The sequence below is a fragment of the Paralichthys olivaceus genome, chromosome 2 (assembly GCF_024713975.1).
Source record: "Paralichthys olivaceus isolate ysfri-2021 chromosome 2, ASM2471397v2, whole genome shotgun sequence".
Lineage (NCBI taxonomy): Eukaryota > Metazoa > Chordata > Actinopteri > Pleuronectiformes > Paralichthyidae > Paralichthys > Paralichthys olivaceus.
In genome coordinates, this window is record NC_091094.1 from 462,501 (window position 1) to 490,354 (window position 27,854).

Sequence of the window (27,854 nt, forward strand, 5' to 3'; positions counted from 1 at the left end):
TACAGCTGAGTCATGCTAACCTCAACAAGCAGCTTTCACACGACCACAGACTGACAGAGAATATTACACGTGCACGTTTTGTGGTGAGTGAATTAATAACCACGAAGCTGAAGCCTCGTGTGGAAGGAGAGTTTGTGAAGGAGTCCCTCGTAGCATCAGAGGCCTCACCAGAGAAACAGCTCCAGCCTCACCTCCCCTCAGGTGAGGCTGACATGTGAAGACATGCAGCTCATGAGTGACACAGAGCTTACAGACTTTTGTCCCGTCTCTTTTTGCGTCCCTAGGTATGTGTTCATAATAGTGTGGCCCTCGGAGGACTTTATACAAATTGAAATGGCCCTTGATGTGAAAAAGGTTCCTCACCCCTGGTCTATACGATGATGAGGAAACCAAGAGCAAGAGTGAACGCTGCTCACGTCTGTTCAGTTCAGCGTTGAGAACAAATATGAAGGAGCACAACACTGCAGGGATCAATATATTTAACAATGAACTTCAACAGTCTTCTTATGTTCCCGACCACATGATCTCGGTTGTTTAGACATGCTGCAGTATCCTGTCAATGGATTTGAGGACAATCTCTGATCGAGTTAAATAAAGTTAAATTGAATGGACCACTGGCTCTTGAGAGCTGGGGGCGGGAGGCAGTGAAGGAGGCGGCTGCAGCTTGATTGACACGTTCCTCAGCTCTTCACATTTGGCCGCCCTGCCAAAGTGCCGCTCTAGACAATCGTCTAGTTCATTTGTTATATTTGAAGAAACACTGAATCTATGCACCTGGCTTCATTGTGTGTTTGACATCACAGGGTTTTTCCTCTCAGACTGAAGATGAGTGTTTATGTGGAGGAAGAGGACAGAGCAGAGTCTCCAGAGTTCAGCTGTGTGTCTCTGAAGAGTGACTGGTCCATAGATGAGCCTCCATTCTTCAGTAATGAACCTGGACCCTCACACACAAAGTAAGAGACCTGCTACAAACATGTGAACCTCCAAACTGAATCCTCAGAGAATGAATCAGTGAATGATGAGTTCTGAATGAAAACATGTTTGTGTTTGCAGAGGTGAGGACCACAGACTGAGAGCAGAGTCTCCAGAGTTCAGCTGTGTGTCTCTGAAGAGTGACTGGTCCAGAGATCAGCCTCCATTCTTCAGTAATGAACCTGGACCCTCACACACAAAGTAAGAGACTGTTTCTACAGTGAACTGATCTGAAGAGGATGTAGTTTCCTCTAGTGTGGCCCCTGCATTAGGACACAGCTTCATTGAAATTGGTGACTAATCTCTCAGAATCCCTCAAAGAGCTCAGACCTCCACCAAGGCCCAACACGCTCCTGATGAAACCACTTTGAAATTCACTAGATCCATTTCACTCATAAACATCAGTCCTCTGAACATCTGGTTCACAGAACACATCCTTCACCAAGTTTACTGGTGATCTGTTCAGTGGTTTTTATAATCCCACTAACGAACCAACCAACCAACACACAAACATACAGGGTGGAAACAAAACCTCCTTGACAGACGTGATGACGACCTGTGACTGTGACATTTGACTTATCAGGACATGTCTTCACAGAGAGAGGAGGAGGAGTCATGTTTCTGAGGAGGAGCAGTCGTCCCGCTGTGCTTCGTGTCAGGACGTCCTGAAGGATCCAGTCTCCACCAGCTGTGGACACTGGTTCTGCAGACAGTGCATCACCTCATACTGGGACCAGTCTGGTTCTTCAGGAGACTCCTCCTGTCCCCAGTGTGGACAAAGATCCAGAAGAGGAGCTGGAGCTCAGACAGCCGGTCAGAGCAGCACTGTACATGTGTCTGCTGATGTCTTCACTTCTGACAACAGCACATGTTTGATTTTGTTCCTTCAGACAGCATCAACATTTCACTTGGTTATAAAAGCACAAAGTTCAAAAGCTTTGATTTCTCTAGTTTTTCTGTATCTGATGAAAACAATCAGCAGATTCTCAGATTCTCTGTCTCTGACATTGTTTCTTGTCTTTCAGCAGATCGGGGTCTGCAGGAGGTTTTAGACCAACATAAGATCAGTCTGAGGAGGAGATGTGAACATGTGACTGAAGGAACTGAGGAAACAAGAAGTAGAACCCTCCTCAACAGGATCTACACTGAGCTCTACATCACAGAGGGACAGAGTGAAGAGGTCAATACTGAACATGAGGTGAGGCAGCTTGAGACGGCTTCCAAGAAGAAGAGCCTCCACGACACTCCCATCAAGTGCCACGACATCTTTAAAGCCTTCACTGACCAGCAGAGCAGCATCAGAGTCGTCCTGACCTGCGGCGTCGCTGGCGTTGGAAAAACCTTCTCGGTGCAGAAGTTCACTCTGGACTGGGCAGAGGGTTTAGAAAACCAAGATGTGGGTCTGCTGGTTGGTCTTTCGTTCAGGGAGCTGAACCTGGTGAGAGACGAGCAGCACAGTCTTCTCACGCTGCTCCGTGTTTTCCATCCAACATTACAGAAGCTCACGGCAGAGACGCTCGCTGTCTGTAAACCTGTGATCATCCTTGACGGCCTGGATGAAAGCAGACTTTCTCTGGACTTCAACCACAGGGAGGTCGTGTCTGAGGTCACACAGAGGTCATCAGTCAACGTGCTGCTGACAAACCTCATCCAGGGGAATCTGCTTCCCTCTGCTCTCGTCTGGATAACCTCCCGACCTGCGGCGGACAATCAGATCCCTCCTCCATGTGTTGACAGGGTGACAGAAGTACGAGGCTTCACTGACGCCCAGAAGGAGGAGTACTTCAGGAGGAGATTCAGTGATGAGAAGCTGAGCAGCAGAATCATCTCACACATCAAGACGTCCAGGAGCCTCCACATCATGTGTCAAATCCCAGTCTTCTGCTGGATCAGTGCTACAGTTCTGGAGCACATGTTGACCACAGACCAGAGAGGAGAGCTGCCCAAGACCCTGACGGACCTGTACTCACACTTCCTGCTGGTTCAGACAAAGAGGAAGAACAACAAGTACGGTGGAGGACATGAGACGAGTCCACAGCAGCTGAAGAAGGCTGACAGGGACGTTCTTCTGAAGCTGGGGAGGCTGGCACTTAAACATCTGGAGGAAGGAAACATCATGTTCTACCAAGAAGACCTGGAGCAGTGTGGTCTTAATGTCACAGAGGCCTCGGTGTACTCAGGAGTTTGTACTGAGATCTTCAGAAGAGAGTGTGTGATCTTCCACAAATCAGTCTACTGCTTTGTTCATCTGAGCGTTCAGGAGTTTCTGGCTGCAGTCTACATGTTCCACTGTTACACCGAGAGGAACACAGAAGAACTCAAGAACTTCTTGGGAACATATAGGAACACAGATGGTACCTTCTCCCTGGATGACCTCCTGAAGAGAACCATGAAGAAATCCCTCACCAGTAAAAATGGTCATCTGGATCTGTTTGTTCGCTTCCTTCACGGCCTCAGTCTGGAGTCCAACCAGAGAGTCTTAGGAGGCCTGCTGGGTCGGACAGAGAACAATCCAGAGATCATCCAGAGAGTCTTAGGAGGCCTGCTGGGTCGGACAGAGAACAATCCAAGTATCATCCAGATAGTCTTAGGAGGCCTGCTGGGTCGGACAGAGAACAATCCAAACATCATCCAGAGAATCATCAACAACCTGAAGGAGATGCAGAGTGATGACATTTCTCCTGACAGAAGCATCAACATCTTCCACTGTCTGACTGAGATGAACGACCACTCAGTACATCAGCAGATGCAACAGTTCCTGACGTCAGAGAACAAATCAGAGGAGAAACTCTCTGGGATCCATTGCTCAGCTCTGGCCTACATGCTGCAGATGTCAGAGGAGGTTCTGGACGAGTTGGACCTGAAGAAGTTCAACACATCAGACCAGGGTCGACTGAGACTGATCCCAGCTGTGAGGAACTGCAGGAAGGCTCTGTGAGTCCAGACATGATCAATAACATGTTGAATCAGTGTAGATGAGTCAAACACACACAGTGTTCAATGATTCTCCTTCTTGTGGGCAGCATGGTGTTGTAGTGGTCAACACTGTTAGTGCAGCCTCTCTGTGAGGAGGAGGTTCTCCTCCTGTCTGCAGGGTTTTCTCTGGGTTCTCCAGCTTCATCCACAAACCAAAGACATGTAGTGTGTGTGTGTATAATATATGTATACAATAGTACATGTGTACATATGGTATATATACATTCTCATCTCATTGTTGTATATCCAGTATGTTCTAGAAGTTTTCTTGAAGCTGGTGAAAGATGAACTCAGTCTGTTTGATTCACTCCAGAGTTTCTGAGGCTACATTTAAACATGAAACATGACTCGTCAACATTTTGTGCTCAGAGACCGTGAACTGCAGGACTCCGTGTTAAAGTGAAGATCTGGATTCATGATCCGACACCATCGATTAAAAACTGTCGTCTAAATCATCCCAATAAAAAACAGAACAAATGAACGTGAACTTAGTTGAAAAGTTTTAAACATGAACAGTTTATTCTTTCTTCAAACTAGAATTCTCATCCTGTGTCTGTGCACCACCACCAACCAGTGCAGAGTCAGTCCCTGCAGGTCACTGACATGTTGCATTCACAATAATATGAGGTCACTGTAACCTTTGACCTTCGACCACTGAAATCTAATCAGTTGATCTTTGAGTCCAATGGTCAAAATGTGAAGAAGTTCTCTAAAGACAGACTTGAGACGTCATGTTCAAGTCCTTGACCTCTGACCTTTGACCACCTGAATCTAATGAGGTCATCTGTTAGTCTGAATGAACGCTTGTACCAGATCTGAAAGGATTCTCTTGAGGTGTTTTTAAGATCAAATGTTCAAGAGGAAAAGTGGATTAACCAGGGTGAGGGTCACATGATCACATTTTGTATGAATGTTGTGTTTTCTGATTTTATTCTAACACATTTGATATTTTCTTTAATTACAGACTCAGTGGTTTTGGACTCTCAGAGATTCACTGTGAAGTCGTGGCCTCAGCTCTGAAGTCAGACCCCTCTCATCTGAGAGAACTGGATCTGAATAGAAACAAGCTGCAGGACTCAGGAGTGAAGCTGCTCTGTGCTGGACTGGAGAGTCCAACCTGTCGACTGGAGACTCTGAGGTCAGGTCCTTAAATCCTTGAAGGTTCACTTTTCTAAAGTTCTTTCTTATTTGGTCATTTATTTAAATTGAACTGTCTCAGTTCTGCTCTGCTCACTGTCCCTCAGTCATCTGTCCCTCACCCAGCCTGTCAGTCACGTCCACCTCATCAGTCCAACTCCATTCATAAAGTGTCAGTGAGTAAAATGTGGACAGAGACCGAGCACTCGTCCTCCTCAGGCTCTCAACAATAAGACACGTTCTTATTGAAGCACGTTGGACAGTTGATGAGTATAGAACCAAACAGGAAGTGACTGTCAGGAGCCATCTCTACTTTAAACAGTGTTTAATGACACAAACCTACTCAGTGACCAAACACACAGAGAAGAAGGTGATGAATGAAACAATGGTCCAACATGTCTGATGTGATATTTATCTTCAGGTCACAGACTGGACTGAGGTCAGCAGCATGTTGAGAGTCTGTGTTGACATGATGACGATCCACAATAACAGGAGGACACATTCAAACATTCACATTTCTTTATCCAGGTTGAGTCTCCGTGTCCAAATAATCTATTGTTACTGAATCAGGACTCGTCTTTAGTCCAACATGTCTGATTTCATATTTCTCTTCCATGTTATGAGTCTGTGCTGACATGAATATCTGTTATTTTCACACATGAACTCAGATTCATTTACAGTTAAGTTTTATTCTTTCTTCAGGTTGAAGGACTGCAGTCTGTCAGAGATCAGCTGTTCTTCTCTGGCTTCAGCTCTGAGGTCAAACCCCTCTCATCTGAGAGAACTGGATCTGAGGGACAACGAGCTGCAGGACTCAGGAGTGAAGGAGCTGTGTGGTCTTCTACAGAGTCCAACCTGTCCACTGGAGACTCTGAGGTCAGTTCACTGACTGACTTTTGTAGATCTCATATCTATAACACAGCATTTATACACAGTTCATCTCATTTAATACTCATTGTATTATTTTTTAAATTATTTTCTTTCCTTTTTTATCAACAACATACAGCAGCTTTGTAATCCAGTAAGTGCTAAATGCTAATACAGAGGTGTGTCTCTTGCATTTTCGTCCCCTCCCCTCTACATGTCCCTCCCCCCGAAAACAAAAAACATCTCATACACAACAAATAGAAACAAACAAACAAAACAATAGTAATAGTGACAATAATATCTGTAAATAAAAAGATGAACAAACAAAACAAAAGGATAAACAATAACATGAAATGAAGTCAAATGTCAACTTTCACAAGAAAAACTTCAGGCAAAACAACAACAAATGATAATGAGCAAATGTCCATACAATCCAGTAAAGAGGAAGACATGTATGTCAATCACAGCTGTCTCCATGTCAAATGTTTTACACCTTGGTTCAAACACAAATCAGTCACAGAAGGGTACACAGCTTTAGCGTCTTCATGTGTGCTAGAAATGGTTGCCACGTCTTATCCAATGTACCTGTTGAACCACCTAACGTCCACCTTATTTTCTCCAGATGTAAAAACTTCAGAAGTTCTGGAGTCCATAGCACATGAGTGGGAGAGGCCTCCTGCTTCCATTTCACAAGGAGAAGTCTCCGAGCAATTAGGGAGGCGAAAGCAATAGCATTGGAGTAATGTTTGGGAAGGAGAGCGTCTTCAGAAACTCCTCCAGAAACTGCAATCAAAGGGGGAGGGGTTAAATTGAGTCCAAACATCTCAGAGAATGTCTCAAATATAGACGTCCAATAATTGTGAAGATTTGGACAAGTCCAAAAAGTATGAATGAGGGAACCTGTTTCTGCCTTACATCTGTTGCATAAGGGCTCTAACCCTGGATCAATCTTTGCTCATGTTTCCTTTGACAAATGAAGCCATGTAGAACCTTCAATTGTAGGAGTCCATGTCTGGCACAGATGGAGGAAGAACGTACTCTATGGAGGACAGACTGCCACATGTCCTCTGTTATTGTGTTTAGAACAAGGTCCATCTGTTTGGAGATGTACTGGAGAAACCCTTCATCAGATAGCAGGAGAGGGTTAAGCCTCCATGAGTAAATAGAATTTTGATGAGGAGAGCTGAGCTCTAACACCAGAGGGCTATGATCAGATATTACAATACTATTATACGTGCATGCTTTTACCTGAGATAATCACTTTTTATCAACCAAAAAGTCATGGATGCACGAGTATGTTTGATGTACAGGAGAGAAGAACCAGTGTTGTCTGATGGATAAAGAAGTGGCCGTGCGTCAACGACCCCATCGGTCTCCAGATACGACTGCAGAACCAGAGCAGACTTTGAGAGTGGTGACGGTCTTGTGGAAGAGCGGTCAAGTGTAGGGTCCATGATAGTATTCATGTCTCCCCAAGTAATAATGAGTGAGTGTTAATACCAGGTAATGAGTGAAGAACGTTTCTGAAAGAATCACTATCGTCCCAGTTGGGGGCGTATACATTAGCTAAGAGTAAAGGGCGTTAAATAAAGAGCCAGTTACAATTACATAACGGCCATTTGGGTCAGCTACTACATGGGAGACAATCAATGGAGCTGATTTATGAATCAAAATAGCAGTACCCCTAGCTTTACTGTTGAATTTAGACTGGAACATTTGTCCAACACAATCTTTCTTCATTTTCGGGTGATCTCTATTTTTAGCTGAGTTTGTTGAAGAAATGCAATGTTGACTTTAAGGTGTAAGAGATGAGAGAATACTTGATGACGTTTGATTGGATGGTTAAGTCCCCGAACATTCCAGCTGATTAGATTCATGTGGCAGCCGTTTCTCCCTGAAGTTGAGGGAGCAGGTGTTGCCATCAGAGTTTATGGAAGAAGAAAATGTGAAGGATCATTTTATACCTTTTGTGATGTCTCTGAGTTAGCTGTGTAACTCTAGTCGACCTTAGTACGTTCAAACATGACCAAGTAAATACAGATAAAACCTTCAACACAAACAATGAACACATCAACCCCAACCTCCCCATTATCCTCAGTGTCATTCTCTAAAGAAAAACACAAGACTCCCAAAGCTTCCAAGCTTTTTCTGAGATCACACTCTTGGTCTCAGCCACTGTCTCTTTGATAGAAAAGTATTTGAGCTATAATCAGTCTATTAAACTAGTGATTCAATTATCTGATAGAGAATCAACATAAGGTAGAACCCCCCCCCCTTTGTTTTTAATAAACAATCCAATAAAATAAAATATATTAGATAAAGAAAATACCTGCAAATGTACTTAATGGGCCGTCACAACATAAAGAGAGAGAGAGAGAGTCACAGGTTTGGATCATGGCCATAGCCGGAGATCATTGACATATTATGCATAGACTATATAGTGGTAACGTAAACCCCCGGACCGCCCGGGGAATGTAAACGAGCGTACCCTAGCGGAGTTTGCCCTTTGACCTCATGACGTCATTTGTTGTCAAGTGAAGCTATGCCCGAACGCTTCATTTAATACTCATTGAACATAATTCATCTTCAGACATAACTTGAATCCATTCATTCATTAATCTGTGACATTTTAAATATTCAGCTACTTGTTAAAACTCATCTGTGTTTAGTTCTGGATTTCATAAACTGATCTGCAGGACAGAGACCGGGTCCAAATAATCTATTGTTACTGAATCAGGACTCGTCTTTAGTCCAACATGTCTGATTTCATATTTCTCTTCCATGTTATGAGTCTGTGCTGACATGAATATCTGTTATTTTCACACATGAACTCAGATTCATTTACAGTTAAGTTTTATTCTTTCTTCAGGTTGGAGCGCTGCAGTCTGTCAGAGATCAGCTGTTCTTCTCTGGCTTCAGCTCTGAGGTCAAACCCCTCTCATCTGAGAGAACTGGATCTGAGTGGAAACAAGCTGCAGGACTCAGGAGTGAAGGAGCTGTGTGGTCTTCTACAGAGTCCAACCTGTCCACTGGAGACTCTGAGGTCAGTTCACTGACTGACTTTTGTAGATCTCATATCTATAACACAGCATTTATACACAGGTCATCTCATTTAATACTCATTGTATTATTTTTTTAATAATCTTATTTCCTTTTTTATCAACAACATACAGCAGCTTTGTAATCCAGTAAGTGCTAAATGCTAATACAGAGGTGTGTCTGTTGCATCTTCGTCCCCTCCCCTCTACATGTCCCTCCCCCCAAAAACAAAAAACATCTCATACACAACAAATAGAAACAAACAAACAAAACAATAGTAATAGTGACAATAATATCTCTAAATAAAAAGATGAACAAACAAAACAAAAGGATAAACAATAACATGAAATGAAGTCAAATGTCAACTTTCACAAGAAAAACTTCAGGCAAAACAACAACAAATAATAATGAGCAAATGTCCATACAATCCAGTAAAGAGGAAGACATGTATGTCAATCACAGCTGCCTCCATGTCAAATGTTTTACACCTTGGTTCAAACACAAATCAGTCACAGAAGGGTACACAGCTTTAGCGTCTTCATGTGTGCTAGAAATGGTTGCCACGTCTTATCCAATGTACCTGTTGAACCACCTAACGTCCACCTTATTTTCTCCAGATGTAAAAACTTCAGAAGTTCTGGAGTCCATAGCACATGAGTGGGAGAGGCCTCCTGCTTCCATTTCACAAGGAGAAGTCTCCGAGCAATTAGGGAGGCGAAAGCAATAGCATTGGAGTAATGTTTGGGAAGGAGAGCGTCTTCAGAAACTCCTCCAGAAATTGCAATCAAAGGGGGAGGGGTTAAATTGAGTCCAAACACCTCAGAGAATGTCTCAAATATAGACGTCCAATAATTGTGAAGACTTGGACAAGTCCAAAAAGTATGAATGAGGGAACCTGTGTCTGCCTTACATCTGTTGCATAAGGGCTCTAACCCTGGATCAATCTTTGCTCATGTTTCCTTTGACAAATGAAGCCATGTAGAACCTTCAATTGTAGGAGTCCATGTCTGGCACAGATGGAGGAAGAACGTACTCTATGGAGGACAGACGGCCACATGTCCTCTGTTATTGTGTTTAGAACAAGGTCCATCTGTTTGGAGATGTACTGGAGAAATCCTTCATCAGATAGCAGGAGAGGGTTAAGCCTCCATGAGTAAATAGAATTTTGATGAGGAAAGCTGAGCTCTAACACCAGAGGGCTATGATCAGATATTACAATACTATTATACGTGCATGCTTTTACCTGAGATAATCACTTTTTATCAACCAAAAAGTCATGGATGCACGAGTATGTTTGATGTACAGGAGAGAAGAACCAGTGTTGTCTGATGGATAAAGAAGTGGCCGTGCGTCAACGACCCCATCGGTCTCCAGATACGACTGCAGAACCAGAGCAGACTTTGAGAGTGGTGACGGTCTTGTGGAAGAGCGGTCAAGTGTAGGGTCCATGATAGTATTCATGTCTCCCCAAGTAATAATGAGTGAGTGTTAATACCAGGTAATGAGTGAAGAACGTTTCTGAAAGAATCACTATCGTCCCAGTTGGGGGCGTATACATTAGCTAAGAGTAAAGGGCGTTAAATAAAGAGCCAGTTACAATTACATAACGGCCATTTGGGTCAGCTACTACATGGGAGACAATCAATGGAGCTGATTTATGAATCAAAATAGCAGTACCCCTAGCTTTACTGTTGAATTTAGACTGGAACATTTGTCCAACACAATCTTTCTTCATTTTCGGGTGATCTCTATTTTTAGCTGAGTTTGTTGAAGAAATGCAATGTTGACTTTAAGGTGTAAGAGATGAGAGAATACTTGATGACGTTTGATTGGATGGTTAAGTCCCCGAACATTCCAGCTGATTAGATTCATGTGGCAGCCGTTTCTCCCTGAAGTTGAGGGAGCAGGTGTTGCCATCAGAGTTTATGGAAGAAGAAAATGTGAAGGATCATTTTATACCTTTTGTGATGTATCTGAGTTAGCTGTGTAACTCTAGTCGACCTTAGTACGTTCAAACATGACCAAGTAAATACAGATAAAACCTTCAACACAAACAATGAACACATCAACCCCAACCTCCCCATTATCCTCAGTGTCATTCTCTAAAGAAAGACACAAGACTCCCAAAGCTTCCAAGCTTTTTCTGAGATCACACTCTTGGTCTCAGCCACTGTCTCTTTGATAGAAAAGTATTTGAGCTATAATCAGTCTATTAAACTAGTGATTCAATTATCTGATAGAGAATCAACATAAGGTAGAACCCCCCCCCCCTTGTTTTTAATAAACAATCCAATAAAATAAAATATATTAGATAAAGAAAATACCTGCAAATGTACTTAATGGGCCGTCACAACATAAAGAGAGAGAGAGAGAGTCACAGGTTTGGATCATGGCCATAGCCGGAGATCATTGACATATTATGCATAGACTATATAGTGGTAACGTAAACCCCCGGACCGCCCGGGGAATGTAAACGAGCGTACCCTAGCGGAGTTTGCCCTTTGACCTCATGACGTCATTTGTTGTCAAGTGAAGCTATGCCCGAACGCTTCATTTAATACTCATTGAACATAATTCCTCTTCAGACATAACTTGAATCCATTCATTCATTAATCTGGGACATTTTAAATATTCAGCTACTTGTTAAAACTCATCTGTGTTTAGTTCTGGATTTCATAAACTGATCTCAGGACAGAGACCGGGTCCAAATAATCTGTTGTTACTGAATCAGGACTCGTCTTTAGTCCAACATGTCTGATTTCATATTTATCTTCCATGTTATGAGTCTGTGCTGACATGAATATCTGTTATTTTCACACATGAGCTCAGATTCATTTACAGTTAAGTTTTATTCTTTCTTCAGGTTGATTCACTGCAGACTGTCAGAGATCAGCTGTTCTTCTCTGGCTTCAGCTCTGAGGTCAAACCCCTCTCATCTGAGAGAACTGGATCTGAGCTACAACGAGCTGCAGGACTCAGGAGTGAAGGAGCTGTGTGGTCTTCTACAGAGTCCAACCTGTCCACTGGAGACTCTGGGGTCAGTTCACTGACTTTTGTAGATCTCATATCTATAACACAGCATTTATACACAGTTCATCTCATTTAATACTCATTGTATTATTAGGGCCCGATTGCTGTGAAACAATTATTATTCTTCAATATTGTTTGTGATGTTTTAGACGTGTTCCCGTGGGTGAAAACTCACCAATTTTTGGACGCGTCAGGTCTGGTAAACTGTGCAAAATAGCCTCTTGACGTCATGGTGCCAGGTCCACAGAAAGTCGGCCATTTTGATTGGAAGACGCATTTTGACGCCGTTTTTACCTGTTTCCTCACCTCGCACATGATCTAACTCCTCCTAGAGATTTAATGGTAATGCCTTCAAACTTGGTCAGGTGACTCTTCAGCCATGGGGGATTAAAAGTTAGAATTAACTTTTCCAAATTGTGAAGGGTGTGGGCGTGGCCAGGCATTGAAGTTCGTGTAATGGCGTATGTGGTTTGAAAGCTTTATCATCATTGCAAGATCCTGAAACTTGTCACACACGTCCACGCTGACGACCTCATACGTATGTAAGGGTATCGTATGGTGGTTACGCCTCCATGAGTAAATAGAATTTTGATGAGGAAAGCTGAGCTCTAACACCAGAGGGCTATGATCAGATATTACAATACTATTATACGTGCATGCTTTTACCTGAGATAATCACTTTTCATCAACCAAAAAGTCATGGATGCACGAGTATGTTTGATGTACAGGAGAGAAGAACCAGTATTGTCTGATGGATAAAGAAGTGGCCGTGCGTCAACGACCCCATCGGTCTCCAGATACGACTGCAGAACCAGAGCAGACTTTGAGAGTGGTGACGGTCTTGTGGAAGAGCGGTCAAGTGTAGGGTCCATGATAGTATTCATGTCTCCCCAAGTAATAATGAGTGAGTGTTAATACCAGGTAATGAGTGAAGAACGTTTCTGAAAGAATCACTATCGTCCCAGTTGGGGGCGTATACATTAGCTAAGAGTAAAGGGCGTTAAATAAAGAGCCAGTTACAATTACATAACGGCCATTTGGGTCAGCTACTACATGGGAGACAATCAATGGAGCTGATTTATGAATCAAAATAGCAGTACCCCTAGCTTTACTGTTGAATTTAGACTGGAACATTTGTCCAACACAATCTTTCTTCATTTTCGGGTGATCTCTATTTTTAGCTGAGTTTGTTGAAGAAATGCAATGTTGACTTTAAGGTGTAAGAGATGAGAGAATACTTGATGACGTTTGATTGGATGGTTAAGTCCCCGAACATTCCAGCTGATTAGATTCATGTGGCAGCCGTTTCTCCCTGAAGTTGAGGGAGCAGGTGTTGCCATCAGAGTTTATGGAAGAAGAAAATGTGAAGGATCATTTTATACCTTTTGTGATGTATCTGAGTTAGCTGTGTAACTCTAGTCGACCTTAGTACGTTCAAACATGACCAAGTGAATACAGATAAAACCTTCAACACAAACAATGAACACATCAACCCCAACCTCCCCATTATCCTCAGTGTCATTCTCTAAAGAAAAACACAAGACTCCCAAAGCTTCCAAGCTTTTTCTGAGATCACACTCTTGGTCTCAGCCACTGTCTCTTTGATAGAAAAGTATTTGAGCTATAATCAGTCTATTAAACTAGTGATTCAATTATCTGATAGAGAATCAACATAAGGTAGAACCCCCCCCCCCTTGTTTTTAATAAACAATCCAATAAAATAAAATATATTAGATAAAGAAAATACCTGCAAATGTACTTAATGGGCCGTCACAACATAAAGAGAGAGAGAGAGAGTCACAGGTTTGGATCATGGCCATAGCCGGAGATCATTGACATATTATGCATAGACTATATAGTGGTAACGTAAACCCCCGGACCGCCCGGGGAATGTAAACGAGCGTACCCTAGCGGAGTTTGCCCTTTGACCTCATGACGTCATTTGTTGTCAAGTGAAGCTATGCCCGAACGCTTCATTTAATACTCATTGAACATAATTCATCTTCAGACATAACTTGAATCCATTCATTCATTAATCTGGGACATTTTAAATATTCAGCTACTTGTTAAAACTCATCTGTGTTTAGTTCTGGATTTCATAAACTGATCTGCAGGACAGAGACCGGGTCCAAATAATCTATTGTTACTGAATCAGGACTCGTCTTTAGTCCAACATGTCTGATTTCATATTTCTCTTCCATGTTATGAGTCTGTGCTGACATGAATATCTGTTATTTTCACACATGAACTCAGATTCATTTACAGTTAAGTTTTATTCTTTCTTCAGGTTGAGTCTCTGCAGTCTGTCAGAGATCAGCTGTTCTTCTCTGGCTTCAGCTCTGAGGTCAAACCCCTCTCATCTGAGAGAACTGGATCTGAGCTTCAACGAGCTGCAGGACTCAGGAGTGAAGGAGCTGTGTGATCTTCTACAGAGTCCAACCTGTCCACTGGAGACTCTGAGGTCAGTAGATGGTTGGAGTCAGTCCACGCTGCTTTCATCAGTATTTTACTAAACACAGTCAGTATCACAGTGAAGATCCAGGGTCTGGACCAGAAGCAGGATTTGTGGTTATCAGGTTAACTTCAGGTTTAGTTTCTTCAGTCCTACGAAGCTCGTTCACTTCTTCTCTGGTTAAATCACCATGGTAACTGATGATGGACGGCTAACATGCTCCGGAGCAGGTGAAGTTGGAGATCAACCTGTTTAAAAGCTCCGCCCACTGAGCAAAGTGACTCTCCACTGTTGTGTGGACATGTTGAAGTGTCTTCGTAGTTCAGGCCTCAGTGTTTCCTCAGTGAAGCTGTGAGAGGACAACGATGACAGACTTCAGGATTGGACAGAAACACAGAGAGACAACAGTCGGCCAATCAGACGAGCCAGAAGCCGGTTGTGATCGTTTGATTGAGTTGATGTGAAGACGACAGTTGTTGTTGTTTTCATGTGAACAGGAAGTGAAGCTGGACCACAGCTGACAGCCTCACATGATGAGCAGAGACGTCTTCATCTGATCTGAGACACTTTGTTCTCTCACTTCATCAGTGAACATCTGATCAGTTGGCTCTTTGTCACAGCTCTGAGATCAGTGTGACTGAAGCCTCAGAGAAGCATCATCACCATGGTAACCATGAGCTGTCTCTACAGAGCAGAAGCTCTGCTGAGGTCCATCTGTCCATCTGTCTCATCTGTCTCATCTGTCCATCTGTCTCATCTGTCTCATCTGTCCATCTGTCTCATCTGTCTCATCTGTCCACTGACAGTTTGTCAGAAGCACATGTTCATCAACACACAGTGAAACATGTCTTCACCTGTAACAGCAGGAAATCCACCTCTCAAGTGTCCACTCTGCACTTTCACATGCAGAGGAAACACACGTGATGGTCAAAGTGTGTGCAGCTCTTAGCGTGTTCATTCCAACACGTGAACATGAAGCAGAGAGGAAGCTGCTCCACCTCTGAACAGGACTGAAGTCCCTGCTGCTCTTTATACTGGATGTGCTGCATCACTGACTCACAGCTGATGAAGTGAGTCTCTGTTAACACTGATGTCTTCTTCTCTCAACAGATGGAGGACAGGATCTTTGTAAAGGTGAGTGTGAAGAGGACAGTGTGAAGAGGACAGTGTGAAGAGGACAGTGTGAAGAGGACAGTGTGAAGAGGACAGTGTGTGTGGACGGAGGCTGAGCTGTGTCCTGATGATCCAGAGGCTGAAGCAGCAGCAGCTTGTGTGTAGTCTCCAATTCACCCAACCCCTCATCTGCATGTGTTTGGACTGTGAGATGAAGCCGGAGCACCTGGAGAAAACACGGGGAGAACATGCAAACTGCACACAGAGACACCGCATCTGAACCGGGATTCAAACCACGAACCTTCTTGCCCCAAAATCTTGCCCCTCGTTATGGATTGTGTTTATTCACATGAAGAATGTGTTTATTGAAATGAGCAGAATATATAAACCCTCTATACAGAGTCACATCTAGTGTATCTAAGTCTGTCTTTATCATTGTCCACCTTTGTCCCTCAGTATATGTCCATGTGTGTATAACCACATCCTGTCTGTTTGCTTCAGGTTCCTGGATTCACATCACACGTTGATTTAGTTGGACACAAAGTGAAACACGTTTAAATCACTTTGAGTTTAAAATCATCAGGTGCAGAGCAGTGGTTGCTTTTCTACTTTTTGACCCACAGGTGGCGCTGTAGTATAACAGCAGAACATCCCAGTCAAAGCCTTTATATACAGTCAGGAGTCAAACACATGGATCATTTCCTCTGTGACCAACCAGATGTAACGAGAAGAAAAACATCTGGGAGAGAAAAGTTGTGTTGTTTCTTCTCATCTCTGCTTTAAAGCTCAATAAACATCCTTCCACCGACTTTACTGGAAATCATGACTCTGCTTTTTCTTTATCTCCAAACAAACCGACCAACAGGTGAAGACATCGGCTCCTTGGTGCAGGTGAATGAACCAGATCACCAGTTTGACATGATGGAACCAACCAGAAGCAGAATGAACGTCATGTTTACTCAATGAATAAGAGTCGATGAAGAGCGCAGCGTTTTGAAGTCTCAGAGGAAACTGCTCAAGAAGTATTTGACCACATTTCATAGAAAACTGAGCCGAGGACGTTTTATACAAACGTAGACGAAGACTCTTCGTCTGTCCAGTTTGTGAATTGTTGCTCAAATAATTTCTACAACTGACGTAAATGTGTTTGTGTTCTCCAACACCAACTCAGAGCAACCACAAGGGGGAGACTGTAGCAGGCCTCTGGGAACAGCAGCATGCTGGGAAATGATGGACGACGGGTTCACAGCAGAGAAAAGTGACAGAAAGTGTCCCAGAGACGATGTCCTGGAGAAAAGGGACATTTTGGGCCTGTTGTTATTCAGCGGAGACACTTGTCTCATCATGAGGATTTCACTGAGTTTAAGTCCGTCTCAGTTTCTGACTTCAGGAGAAGAAATGTTTGTTCTGACGTTCGTCACCTGACAGGCTCGAGTTCTCTTTGATCATCGCCACACGTGTGTCAGAGTAACATGTGACTGTGACGCCTTGTTCACGAACACGCGGCTCTAACATCTGTCCACCAGATGTTGACGCTCTGAGGTCCAGTCCACCTCCTCTGCAGTGAGAGCATCATCTCTGTTGTCACGGCGACACAGACCGAACGAAGTGAGAGGACTGTGATCCTGTGTCAGTGTGTGAGGCTTCAGATCCACTGACGGAGTTCAGATTCCTCTTGATGTCCCACATCATGCACACACAGCTCTGCGTGCACCATGACCTCTGCAGGGAACACGGTACACACAGTGACCACACGGATCAGTAGGCAGCAATCGGGGGGTTCGGTGCTCAAGGGCACCTCGGCAGTGCCCAGGAGGTGAACTGGCACCTCTGCAACCACCAGTCCCCCTTCCTTACTTTGGTCCGCCCTCCGGTTCCCAGGCCGGCTCTCTGTGGACTGAGCTCCTGCCAATCACCCGGTCCTCGCTCCAGTCCAGCAGGAGGCGGCGCTGCGCCTGTCAGCTGACTGACTCAGTGTGTCATGTGACAGCGTGCCGTCATGTGACAGCGTGCCGTCATGTGACAGCGTGCCGTCATGTGACAGCGTGCCGTCATGTGACAGCGTGCCGTCATGTGACAGCGTGCCGTCATGTGACAGCGTGCCGTCATGTGACAGCGTGCCGTCATGTGACATGTGTGATTCTATATTGTCGCCAGCTGCTCAGAAGAACCGAGTGGAACTCGGAAGAACCCGGTGAAGGTGAGGCTGCTGACGGACACAACTACAGCTAGTTGTTAGCAGTTAGTAGTTATTAGCAGCTAGTAGTTAGCAGTTAGTAGTTATTAGTTAGCAGTTATTAGCAGCTAGAAGTTAGCAGCTAGTAGTTAGCAGCTAGTAGTTAGCAGTTAGTAGTTAGCAGCTAGTAGTTAGCAGTTATTAGCAGCTAGCAGTTAGCAGCTAGCAGTTAGCAGTTAGTAGTTAGCAGCAGTTAGCAGCTAGTAGTTAGCAGCTAGTACCCAGAGACAGCAGCTAAAACAAAGTGAAACATGTTGAAACTAAACTTCCTGTGTAGAACACTCAGCTCTGTAGCGCCCCCTGCTGTCCACTGTGTGTATCTGAACTTATTAACTTCCTGTTCGTCCCATTTGAACAGAGTTCTTCTCTGAGATAAAAACACTGAGTCAGATGTTTGTGTAGAAGATGATGATTCATGTTGGTTCTCACACACACACACACACACACGCACTCACACACACTCTCACACACACTCACACACACACACTCACTCACACACACTCGTGAGGTGAGGGGGCGTGGACACAGACAGGATATTTTCTACAGTGTTAACGAGGATGAATGATGAATATGTGAATCATTAAATGATGAAACTAATCTTTTCACCACTCTGCTCCAGATGTTTCTGTTCTGCTCCAGATGTTTCTGTTCTGCTCCAGATGTTTCTGTTCTGCTCCAGATGTTTCCCCATCTCTTCCTGACCTCTGACCTTTGAGCTCACTGGTCTCGTCTGCAGCTGAGACAGGGCCCTCTGGTTTCAAACGATACGATATGAAAATGTGCGACGTCAGATCGTTCTGTTTACTAATGTTTGTACAGTCGTTGTGATTGTACGATCATTAGCATGTTTGTACAGTCTTTGTGATTGTACGATCATTAGCATGTTTGTACAGTCTTTGTGATTGTACGATCATTAGCATGTTTGTACATCGTTCTAACGTTTGTACGATAACTTGTGTCTCGTATGATGAATGATTGTGACGACTCACAAAGTGGATTGATGTTTTTTTTTACCAGTAGAAATGATTTTTGAAAATCTGTATATTTTTTCACGGAGTCTGGTGAAACGTGAAGAGTTTGAACTGTAACTGAAAGAACCCTGGTGGAGAAGACGAGTGGTGAACAGTACAGTCTGACCTCTGACCCTGAGAACACACAATGTAGATTCTAAATAAACCTGATCTTTGTTTTTAATGGACAAACTGACGATATATAAAATGTGAATATTTTCTGCTGCAGTGAAGTCGTTCAGGTTCAGATTCTCAGAGAAAGAAGCTGTTTTTAATTAACTTTCATTTTCATCTTCTTTGGTATCATTTGCACTAAAAAATACACTTGAATTGAAAAACAATATTCCTCCTGTTCTTTTTTTCTTCTTTCTCTTTCTTCATTCACTTAAACTTCACTGACAAACAATCACCTGTTGGACTAAAGTTAAATCTCCTTCTAACGTTAAAGTGAAGAAAATTATCTTCTCTCTTCAAAACTTCACCTTGTCCCCGGTCTGAAGAACATTCATTGTTAATGAACCAAAATCAAGTCTTTCCCAATTTGTTTAATTCCAGTGAGTACACACACAACATGCACACACACACACATACATACACACAACATGCACAAACAAAAATGTAACATAAAATGTTAAGTGTTATGTTTTTATTGTTCAAGAGCATCTGTTTTTGTTACTTAATATTGCTTATAATTTTATATTTATATATATATTATTTATAATTCAGCTCATTTTTAACTTTGGATTTTTTGAATGTTGGAATTTGTTCTGTAAATATTTTACATTAAAAATACCTTAAAACCCCAAAGCCTTGTGTGACTGTGTGAAATGCTGGAAGCTTTTACTACTACGTGGTTTCCGGGATCGCAGAGTCCAGAGAGAAACGCTTCACTTGTACAATTTTCTGTGTTGATGTGAAAAACTCTCCTTTTCACAGACGGGAACACACACACACACACACACACTCTCTCACTCACACACACACACTCTCTCTCACTCACACACACACACACACACACTCTCTCTCACACACACACACTCTCTCACACACACACACACTCTCTCTCACTCACACACACACACACACACTCTCTCTCTCACTCACACACACACTCTCTCACTCACTCTCACACACACACACACACACTCTCTCTCTCACTCACTCACACACACACACACTCTCTCTCTCACTCACACACACACACACACAGTGATTTCCAGTAAATGCAGAGAGGGGGAGGAGTCAGTGAAAGTGAAAGTGAAAGTGTTTTCAGAAACAAGTTTATGATTAACAGAGTAATAAAGTTTATGATTCTGCGACACTTCGACAGTTTGATCTGTGAGGAGCAGAAGTGAAGACTGAGGAGCAGAAGGAGGAGAAGTGAAGACTGAGGAGCAGAAGGAGGAGAAGTGAAGACCGAGGAGCAGGAGGAGCAGAAGGAGCAGAAGGAGTGAGTGTTTACAAACATTTATATTATTCTTCCTCCAAACTTTCTTGTAAATGTTCGCTGCTCCTCCCACAAAGTTTGACGCACATTCACACTAAAGACATGAGATCGTGCGCATTTGTCTCGATCTCTGTGCTGTGACTTTTCTACAACGTTCGTCCAGCGGTTCGTTCGCAAATCGTTAAAATACCGAAAACCAAATGCATGGGAGTCAAGGTCTCTCGCCCATTTAGAGCGAGTGGGGACAAAATGGCTGAACCCGTCCGTCAGTTTGTCAACATCCGGGGCTGAGCGCTGAGGCCAATACGGAAGTGCAAATAACTGCAGTTCACTGGGTGGCCACTTGAGGCTGGCTCCAAGAGTTAAAAAGCCCGACTTTAGAGCAGAATTAAACGTGTTTACAGCCTGGTTCAGAAAACGAGTTTAGTATCAATCAGTAAGTTCTTCCTCCATGACAACTCTGGGGGGGTGAATCTTTTTCTAACTCGCTCGTTTCGATAATACAGAGGTTTGAAATTATGAATAATTATCACTTGATTGACACGTGACGTCACCGTTAGCTCGTCACTCTGGCTGTTAGCCTGCGGTCTGCTCGGCTTCACCTGAGCTAACAGGCTAATCCCCGTCACCGAGCACGAGCTGAGTCTGTGGGGGAGTTTTCACTCACATGTCGGATGAACATCATCGTTTGTTGTTCGGCTGATTGTCCTGACGGAGAAGTGGAAGACGTCTGTGCTGCAGTGTCTGTGGTGAGTAAAGTACTGTCTTTGATTTACGTGTCAGTAGTGATGAGCAGGTATCATTGTTACCTGGCTGGTTAGCTTAGCTCCGCTAACCTCCAGGCAAGATACCAGCAGTAACGGCGATGCTAACGGGAGGGACGAGAGTTATTAACCCGACATGAAGCGTCCACACAGCGGAGAGAGGAGCGTTAGAGTTCATGGTGATAAATCTTTTAAACTGAAGGCGACTGTGTGTTTAGTGAATATCATCAAGTTAGATATCTAACGTTATGTAAAGTTGTTCAGCTCCCCAACCTATTTGACTACGTTACTGTGAGTAACTTCAGTAATAATGTTTTATTAGATTATTGGTTCAGAAATAACGTTAGTGCAGCTGCTGCAGTGTGAAACTTATTGAGCTGAACTTTATTTATGAATGAACAGTTTACCTACCAGGTATAGACCTGTTTTCATAACTTACTAACAATTAAAGCACATTATTGCACATGATGCATTACATTATATATGCAATACTTTTAATGTGAAAGAACTCCATACTGCACATTCATTGTAGTACACTGTTTAATCCCAAACCATATTCAGATACATACTTAAATATCCACAGAATATAAGGACACAGACTTTGTTTGAAAGTAACACGTATCTCTGCAATAATGCCATACTTTTATGTTTCCTGTCATTTTATTAGGGACGGACGAACCTGAGGGACACAGCTGTGCTGACCGTGTTCTGTCTCTTATGGCAAAAAGAAAAGACAACACTTTTTATCTAAGGTTTATCAAATCAGAAAGTAAAAGATGAACATTGTTGTGATAGTGTTAATTTTACCAACCATAATGGATATAGAAATTGACTCAATATTATTATCATGTTGACCAGCCTGAAGCTGCCGATCTCCACCATGTTGCTGCGGCCACAGTGGATTCTGAGGACATCAGGTGTTGCAGTGCTTCATGAAATGAAAAAAGTCATGTTAAAGGATGTTTTATGCTGAAATCATTGTCACATCTGTAGATATTAAGGAACAGAGGAGAACATGATAATTGACAGATACTCTAGAAGACAATAATTACAATAATTTTGACACATGTAATATCAGCTGTGTTAAGCAGCCAAGACGGGTACCTACAGTTTATTCTGTGTTCAGCAGGTGGAAGCACCACAGATTTCAGCCAAACTGATGTACTAAAAGAAATAAACATTGTACAAATATATAAAATGTCTTTCTACCACATCTGTAATATTCAAGGGTCATAATCTCTCACAGTGCTGTTGATAACAGTCCACTTCAAGTCCCTCAACTTCTCGCAGTGTTAAAACAGATATATAATATATATACATATATAATAAATATGAGCACTGTTTACAACAGTGGTGTGTGGAGATTATAATCACATCTAAACTGTCATATAATTACACATCTGCACTGAGTCTAATTCACTGTGAATTCATAACAGGCTAAAAAAAGAGGTTGTAATAGTAATGGCGGTTATACAAGTCTGTATCACATGCAGCTTATTAATATTAACTTATTAAAATTACAATCAAATGACAAAACACAACTCTTTACTAAAGCTAGTTAACTTGCTTCAAACTTCATTAGATGTGTTAAATAAACAGTAAATTACCTCAATAACATCAAAAACCACTTGAGGAATGTAAGTATATGTAAGTATATGTAAGTATATGTGGTATGATTATGATAATAAATAAATCAATAGGTTTTGTTGTTGTAAGTTTCAGGGTAACTTACCTCTGTTCGGTTCGATGTTACGACCGCGACCATCCCGGAGCAACAACACCGCAGCGCTAGCCGGTTAGCAGTCGCGGGTAGCATTTAGCCTAGCTCCTTAGCCTGAGCTAACCAGGAAACGATAAGCTCTGTGGGCGTGGCTCGGTTGTCAGTCTTCACTCGGCCCGCCTAGCGTCCACTCGCGCGCCTCCTTTTTGCCCATATATGGGTTAGCCCGGAACTAGGAGGAGTCAGGCCCCGGCAAGATGGCGCCGGGTGAAACGCCCACTACGAGCCTCATTTTCACTCTACAGAAACCAACGGGTGACGTCACGGACACTACGTCCATCTTTATATACAGTCTATGGTTTAAACATTTCTCAAAGACACAAACAGACACACATGATTCTTACGGGTCAGCCCCACCATAGTTGAACCAGGAGAATTAGAGCATTAGTTTGAAGACTGGTGCTAGAGCACAGCACTCTGACTGTGTGTGTGTGTGGAAATCTCCAGCACCATTACAGCTGAGTCATGCTAACCTCAACAAGCAGCTTTCACACGACCACAGACTGACAGAGAATATTACACGTGCACGTTTTGTGGTGAGTGAATTAATAACCACGAAGCTGAAGCCTCGTGTGGGAGGAGAGTTTGTGAAGGAGTCCCTCGTAGCATCAGAGGCCTCACCAGAGAAACAGCTCCAGCCTCACCTCCCCTCAGGTGAGGCTGACATGTGAGGACATGCAGCTCATGAGTGACACAGAGCTTACAGACTTTTGTCCCGTCTCTTTTTGCGTCCCTAGGTATGTGTTCATAATAGTGTGGCCCTCGGAGGACTTTATACAAATTGAAATGGCCCTTGATGTGAAAAAGGTTCCTCACCCCTGGTCTATACGATGATGAGGAAACCAAGAGCAAGAGTGAACGCTGCTCACGTCTGTTCAGTTCAGCGTTGAGAACAAATATGAAGGAGCACAACACTGCAGGGATCAATATATTTAACAATGAACTTCAACAGTCTTCTTATGTTCCCGACCACATGATCTCGGTTGTTTAGACCTGCTGCAGTATCCTGTCAATGGATTTGAGAACAATCTCTGATCGAGTTAAATAAAGTTAAATTGAATGGACCACTGGCTCTTGAGAGCTGGGGGCGGGAGGCAGTGAAGGAGGCGGCTGCAGCTTGATTGACACGTTCCTCAGCTCTTCACATTTGGCCGCCCTGCCAAAGTGCCGCTCTAGACAATCGTCTAGTTCATTTGTTATATTTGAAGAAACACTGAATCTATGCACCTGGCTTCATTGTGTGTTTGACATCACAGGGTTTTTCCTCTCAGACTGAAGATGAGTGGTGATGTGGAGGAAGAGGACAGAGCCGAGTCTCCAGAGTTCAGCTGTGTGTCTCTGAAGAGTGACCAGTCCAAAGATGAGCCTCTATACTTCAGTAATGAACCTGGACCCTCACACACAAAGTAAGAGACCTGCTACAAACATGTGAACCTCCAAACTGAATCCTCAGAGAATGAATCAGTGAATGATGAGTTCTGAATGAAAACATGTTTGTGTTTGCAGAGGTGAGGACCACAGACTGAGAGCAGAGTCTCCAGAGTTCAGCTGTGTGTCTCTGAAGAGTGACTGGTCCAAAGGACAACCTCTAAACTTCAGTAATGAACCTGGACCCTCACACACAAAGTAAGAGACTGTTTCTACTGTGAACTGATCTGAAGAGGATGTAGTTTCCTCTAGTGTGGCCCCTGCATTAGGACACAGCTTCATTGAAATTGGTGACTAATCTCTCAGAATCCCTCAAAGAGCTCAGACCTCCACCAAGGCCCAACACGCTCCTGATGAAACCACTTTGAAATTCACTAGATCCATTTCACTCATAAACATCAGTCCTCTGAACATCTGGTTCACAGAACACATCCTTCACCAAGTTTACTGGTGATCTGTTCAGTGGTTTTTATAATCCCACTAACGAACCAACCAACCAACACACAAACATACAGGGTGGAAACAAAACCTCCTTGAAGTGATGACGACCTGTGACTGTGACATTTGACTTATCAGGACATGTCTTCACAGAGAGAGGAGGAGGAGTCATGTTTCTGAGGAGGAGCAGTCGTCCCGCTGTGCTTCGTGTCAGGACGTCCTGAAGGATCCAGTCTCCACCAGCTGTGGACACTGGTTCTGCAGACAGTGCATCACCTCATACTGGGACCAGTCTGGTTCTTCAGGAGACTCCTCCTGTCCCCAGTGTGGACAAAGATCCAGAAGAGGAGCTGGAGCTCAGACAGCCGGTCAGAGCAGCACTGTACATGTGTCTGCTGATGTCTTCACTTCTGACAACAGCACATGTTTGATTTTGTTCCTTCATACAGCATCAACATTTCACTTGGTTATAAAAGCACAAAGTTCAAAAGCTTTGATTTCTCTAGTTTTTCTGTATCTGATGAAAACAATCAGCAGATTCTCAGATTCTCTGTCTCTGACATTGTTTCTTGTCTTTCAGCAGATCGGGGTCTGCAGGAGGTTTTAGACCAACATAAGATCAGTGTGAGGAGGAGATGTGAACATGTGACTGAAGGAACTGAGGAAACAGGAAGTAGAACCCTCCTCAACAAGATCTACACTGAGCTCTACATCACAGAGGGACAGAGTGAAGAGGTTAATACTGAACATGAGGTGAGGCAGCTTGAGACGGCTTCCAAGAGGAAGAGCCTCCACGACACTCCCATCAAGTGCCACGACATCTTTAAAGCCTCCACTGACCAGCAGAGCAGCATCAGAGTCGTCCTGACCTGCGGCGTCGCTGGCGTTGGAAAAACCTTCTCGGTGCAGAAGTTCACTCTGGACTGGGCAGAGGGTTTAGAAAACCAAGATGTGGGTCTGCTGGTTGTGCTTTCGTTCAGGGAGCTGAACCTGGTGAGAGACGAGCAGCACAGTCTTCTCACGCTGCTCCGTGTTTTCCATCCAACATTACAGAAGCTCACGGCAGAGACGCTCGCTGTCTGTGAACCTGTGATCATCTTTGACGGCCTGGATGAAAGCAGACTTTCTCTGGACTTCAACCACAGGGAGGTCGTGTCTGAGGTCACACAGAGGTCATCGGTCAACGTGCTGCTGACAAACCTCATCCAGGGGAATCTGCTTCCCTCGGCTCTCGTCTGGATAACCTCCCGACCTGCGGCGGCCAATCAGATCCCTCCTCCATGTGTTGACAGGGTGACAGAAGTACGAGGCTTCACTGACGCCCAGAAGGAGGAGTACTTCAGGAGGAGATTCAGTGATGAGGAGCTGAGCAGCAGAATCATCTCACACATCAAGACGTCCAGGAGCCTCCACATCATGTGTCAAATCCCAGTCTTCTGCTGGATCAGTGCTACAGTTCTGGAGCACATGTTGACCACAGACCAGAGAGGAGAGCTGCCCAAGACCCTGACGGACCTGTACTCACACTTCCTGCTGGTTCAGACAAAGAGGAAGAACAACAAGTACGGTGGAGGACATGAGACGAGTCCACAGCAGCTGACGGAGGCTGACAGGGACGTTCTTCTGAAGCTGGGGAGGCTGGCACTTAAACATCTGGAGGAAGGAAACATCATGTTCTACCAAGAAGACCTGGAGCAGTGTGGTCTTAATGTCACAGAGGCCTCGGTGTACTCAGGAGTTTGTACTGAGATCTTCAGAAGAGAGTGTGTGATCTTCCACAAATCAGTCTACTGCTTTGTTCATCTGAGCGTTCAGGAGTTTCTGGCTGCAGTCTACATGTTCCACTGTTACACACACACAAAAGAACTCAACAACTTCTTGGGAACATATAGGAACACAGACGACACCTTCTCCCTGGATGACCTCCTGAAGAGAACCATGGAGAAATCCCTCACCAGTAAAAATGGTCATCTGGATCTGTTTGTTCGCTTCCTTCACGGCCTCAGTCTGAAGTCCAACCAGAGAGTCTTAGGAGACCTGCTGGGTCGGACAGAGAACAATCCAGAGATCATCCAGAGAATCATCAACAACCTGAAGAAGATGCAGAGTGATGACATTTCTCCTGACAGAAGCATCAACATCTTCCACTGTCTGACTGAGATGAACGACCACTCAGTACATCAGCAGATGCAACAGTTCCTGACGTCAGAGAACAAATCAGAGGAGAAACTCTCTGAGATCCACTGCTCAGCTCTGGCCTACATGCTGCAGATGTCAGAGGAGGTTCTGGACGAGTTGGACCTGATGATGTTCAACACATCAGACCAGGGTCGACGGAGACTGATCCCAGCTGTGAGGAACTGCAGGAAGGCTCTGTGAGTCCAGACATGATCAATAACATGTTGAATCAGTGTAGATGAGTCAAACACACACAGTGTTCAATGATTCTCCTTCTTGTGGGCAGCATGGTGTTGTAGTGGTCAACACTGTTAGTGCAGCCTCTCTGTGAGGAGGATGTTCTCCTCCTGTCTGCAGGGTTTTCTCTGGGTTCTCCAGCTTCATCCACAAACCAAAGACATGTAGTGTGTGTGTGTATAATATATGTATACAATAGTACATGTGTACATATGGTATATACACATTCTCATCTCATTGTTGTATATCCAGTATGTTCTAGAAGTTTTCTTGAAGCTGGTGAAAGATGAACTCAGTCTGTTTGATTCACTCCAGAGTTTCTGAGGCTACATTTAAACATGAAACATGACTCGTCAACATTTTGTGCTCAGATACCGTGAACTGCAGGACTCCGTGTTAAAGTGAAGATCTGGATTCATGATCCGACACCATCGATTAAAAACTGTCGTCTAACTCATCCCAATAAAAAACAGAACAAATGAACGTGAACTTAGTTGAAAAGTTTTAAACATGAACAGTTTATTCTTTCTTCAAACTAGAATTCTCATCCTGTGTCTGTGCACCACCACCAACCAGTGCAGAGTCAGTCCCTGCAGGTCACTGACATGTTGCATTCACAATAATATGAGGTCACTGTAACCTTTGACCTTCGACCACTGAAATCTAATCAGTTGATCTTTGAGTCCAACTGGTCAAAATGTGAAGAAGTTCTCTAAAGACAGACTTGAGACGTCATGTTCAAGTCCTTGA

General features: G+C 43.7%; 2 protein-coding genes and 1 long non-coding RNA gene across 14 annotated transcripts in view; 2 read left to right on the forward strand and 1 right to left on the reverse strand.

Annotated features, from left to right (window-relative positions):
• LOC138405575 (NACHT, LRR and PYD domains-containing protein 12-like) overlaps positions 1–16,406 on the forward strand; it is a 19,610-nt gene extending 3,204 nt beyond the window's left edge. Inside the window, exons 2-11 of the mRNA XM_069515055.1 lie at positions 804–953; positions 1,054–1,173; positions 1,571–1,785; positions 1,998–3,906; positions 4,913–5,086; positions 5,788–5,961; positions 8,822–8,995; positions 11,855–12,028; positions 14,309–14,482; positions 15,584–16,406. Of these exons, the coding sequence (XP_069371156.1) occupies positions 826–953; positions 1,054–1,173; positions 1,571–1,785; positions 1,998–3,906; positions 4,913–5,086; positions 5,788–5,961; positions 8,822–8,995; positions 11,855–12,028; positions 14,309–14,482; positions 15,584–15,605 (3,264 nt within the window). The 5' untranslated portion in view covers positions 804–825 and the 3' untranslated portion in view covers positions 15,606–16,406. The remainder of the gene's footprint in view (positions 1–803; positions 954–1,053; positions 1,174–1,570; positions 1,786–1,997; positions 3,907–4,912; positions 5,087–5,787; positions 5,962–8,821; positions 8,996–11,854; positions 12,029–14,308; positions 14,483–15,583) is intronic.
• Positions 16,407–20,080: 3,674 nt separating this feature from the next.
• Positions 20,081–27,854, forward strand: part of LOC138405561 (NACHT, LRR and PYD domains-containing protein 12-like) — a 43,782-nt gene continuing 36,008 nt past the window's right edge. For 3 of the 12 annotated variants that reach the window (XM_069514961.1, XM_069514963.1, XM_069514993.1), the window contains exons 1-5: positions 20,081–20,282; positions 24,080–24,229; positions 24,330–24,449; positions 24,843–25,057; positions 25,270–27,064. In XM_069514961.1, coding sequence (XP_069371062.1) covers positions 24,102–24,229; positions 24,330–24,449; positions 24,843–25,057; positions 25,270–27,064 — 2,258 coding nt within the window. In that variant the 5' untranslated portion in view covers positions 20,081–20,282; positions 24,080–24,101. Of the gene's footprint in view, positions 20,283–24,079; positions 24,230–24,329; positions 24,450–24,827; positions 25,058–25,269; positions 27,065–27,854 lie in introns of all 12 variants that reach the window. The other 9 variants (XM_069514967.1, XM_069515004.1, XM_069514995.1 and 6 more) reach the window with 7 other exon arrangements.
• On the reverse strand, positions 21,566–22,916 carry LOC138405582 (uncharacterized). Its single transcript, XR_011239369.1, has 3 exons — positions 22,776–22,916; positions 22,152–22,207; positions 21,566–21,971 (listed from the first exon to the last, which is right to left on the reverse strand). It is a non-coding gene; the product is annotated as an uncharacterized lncRNA (long non-coding RNA).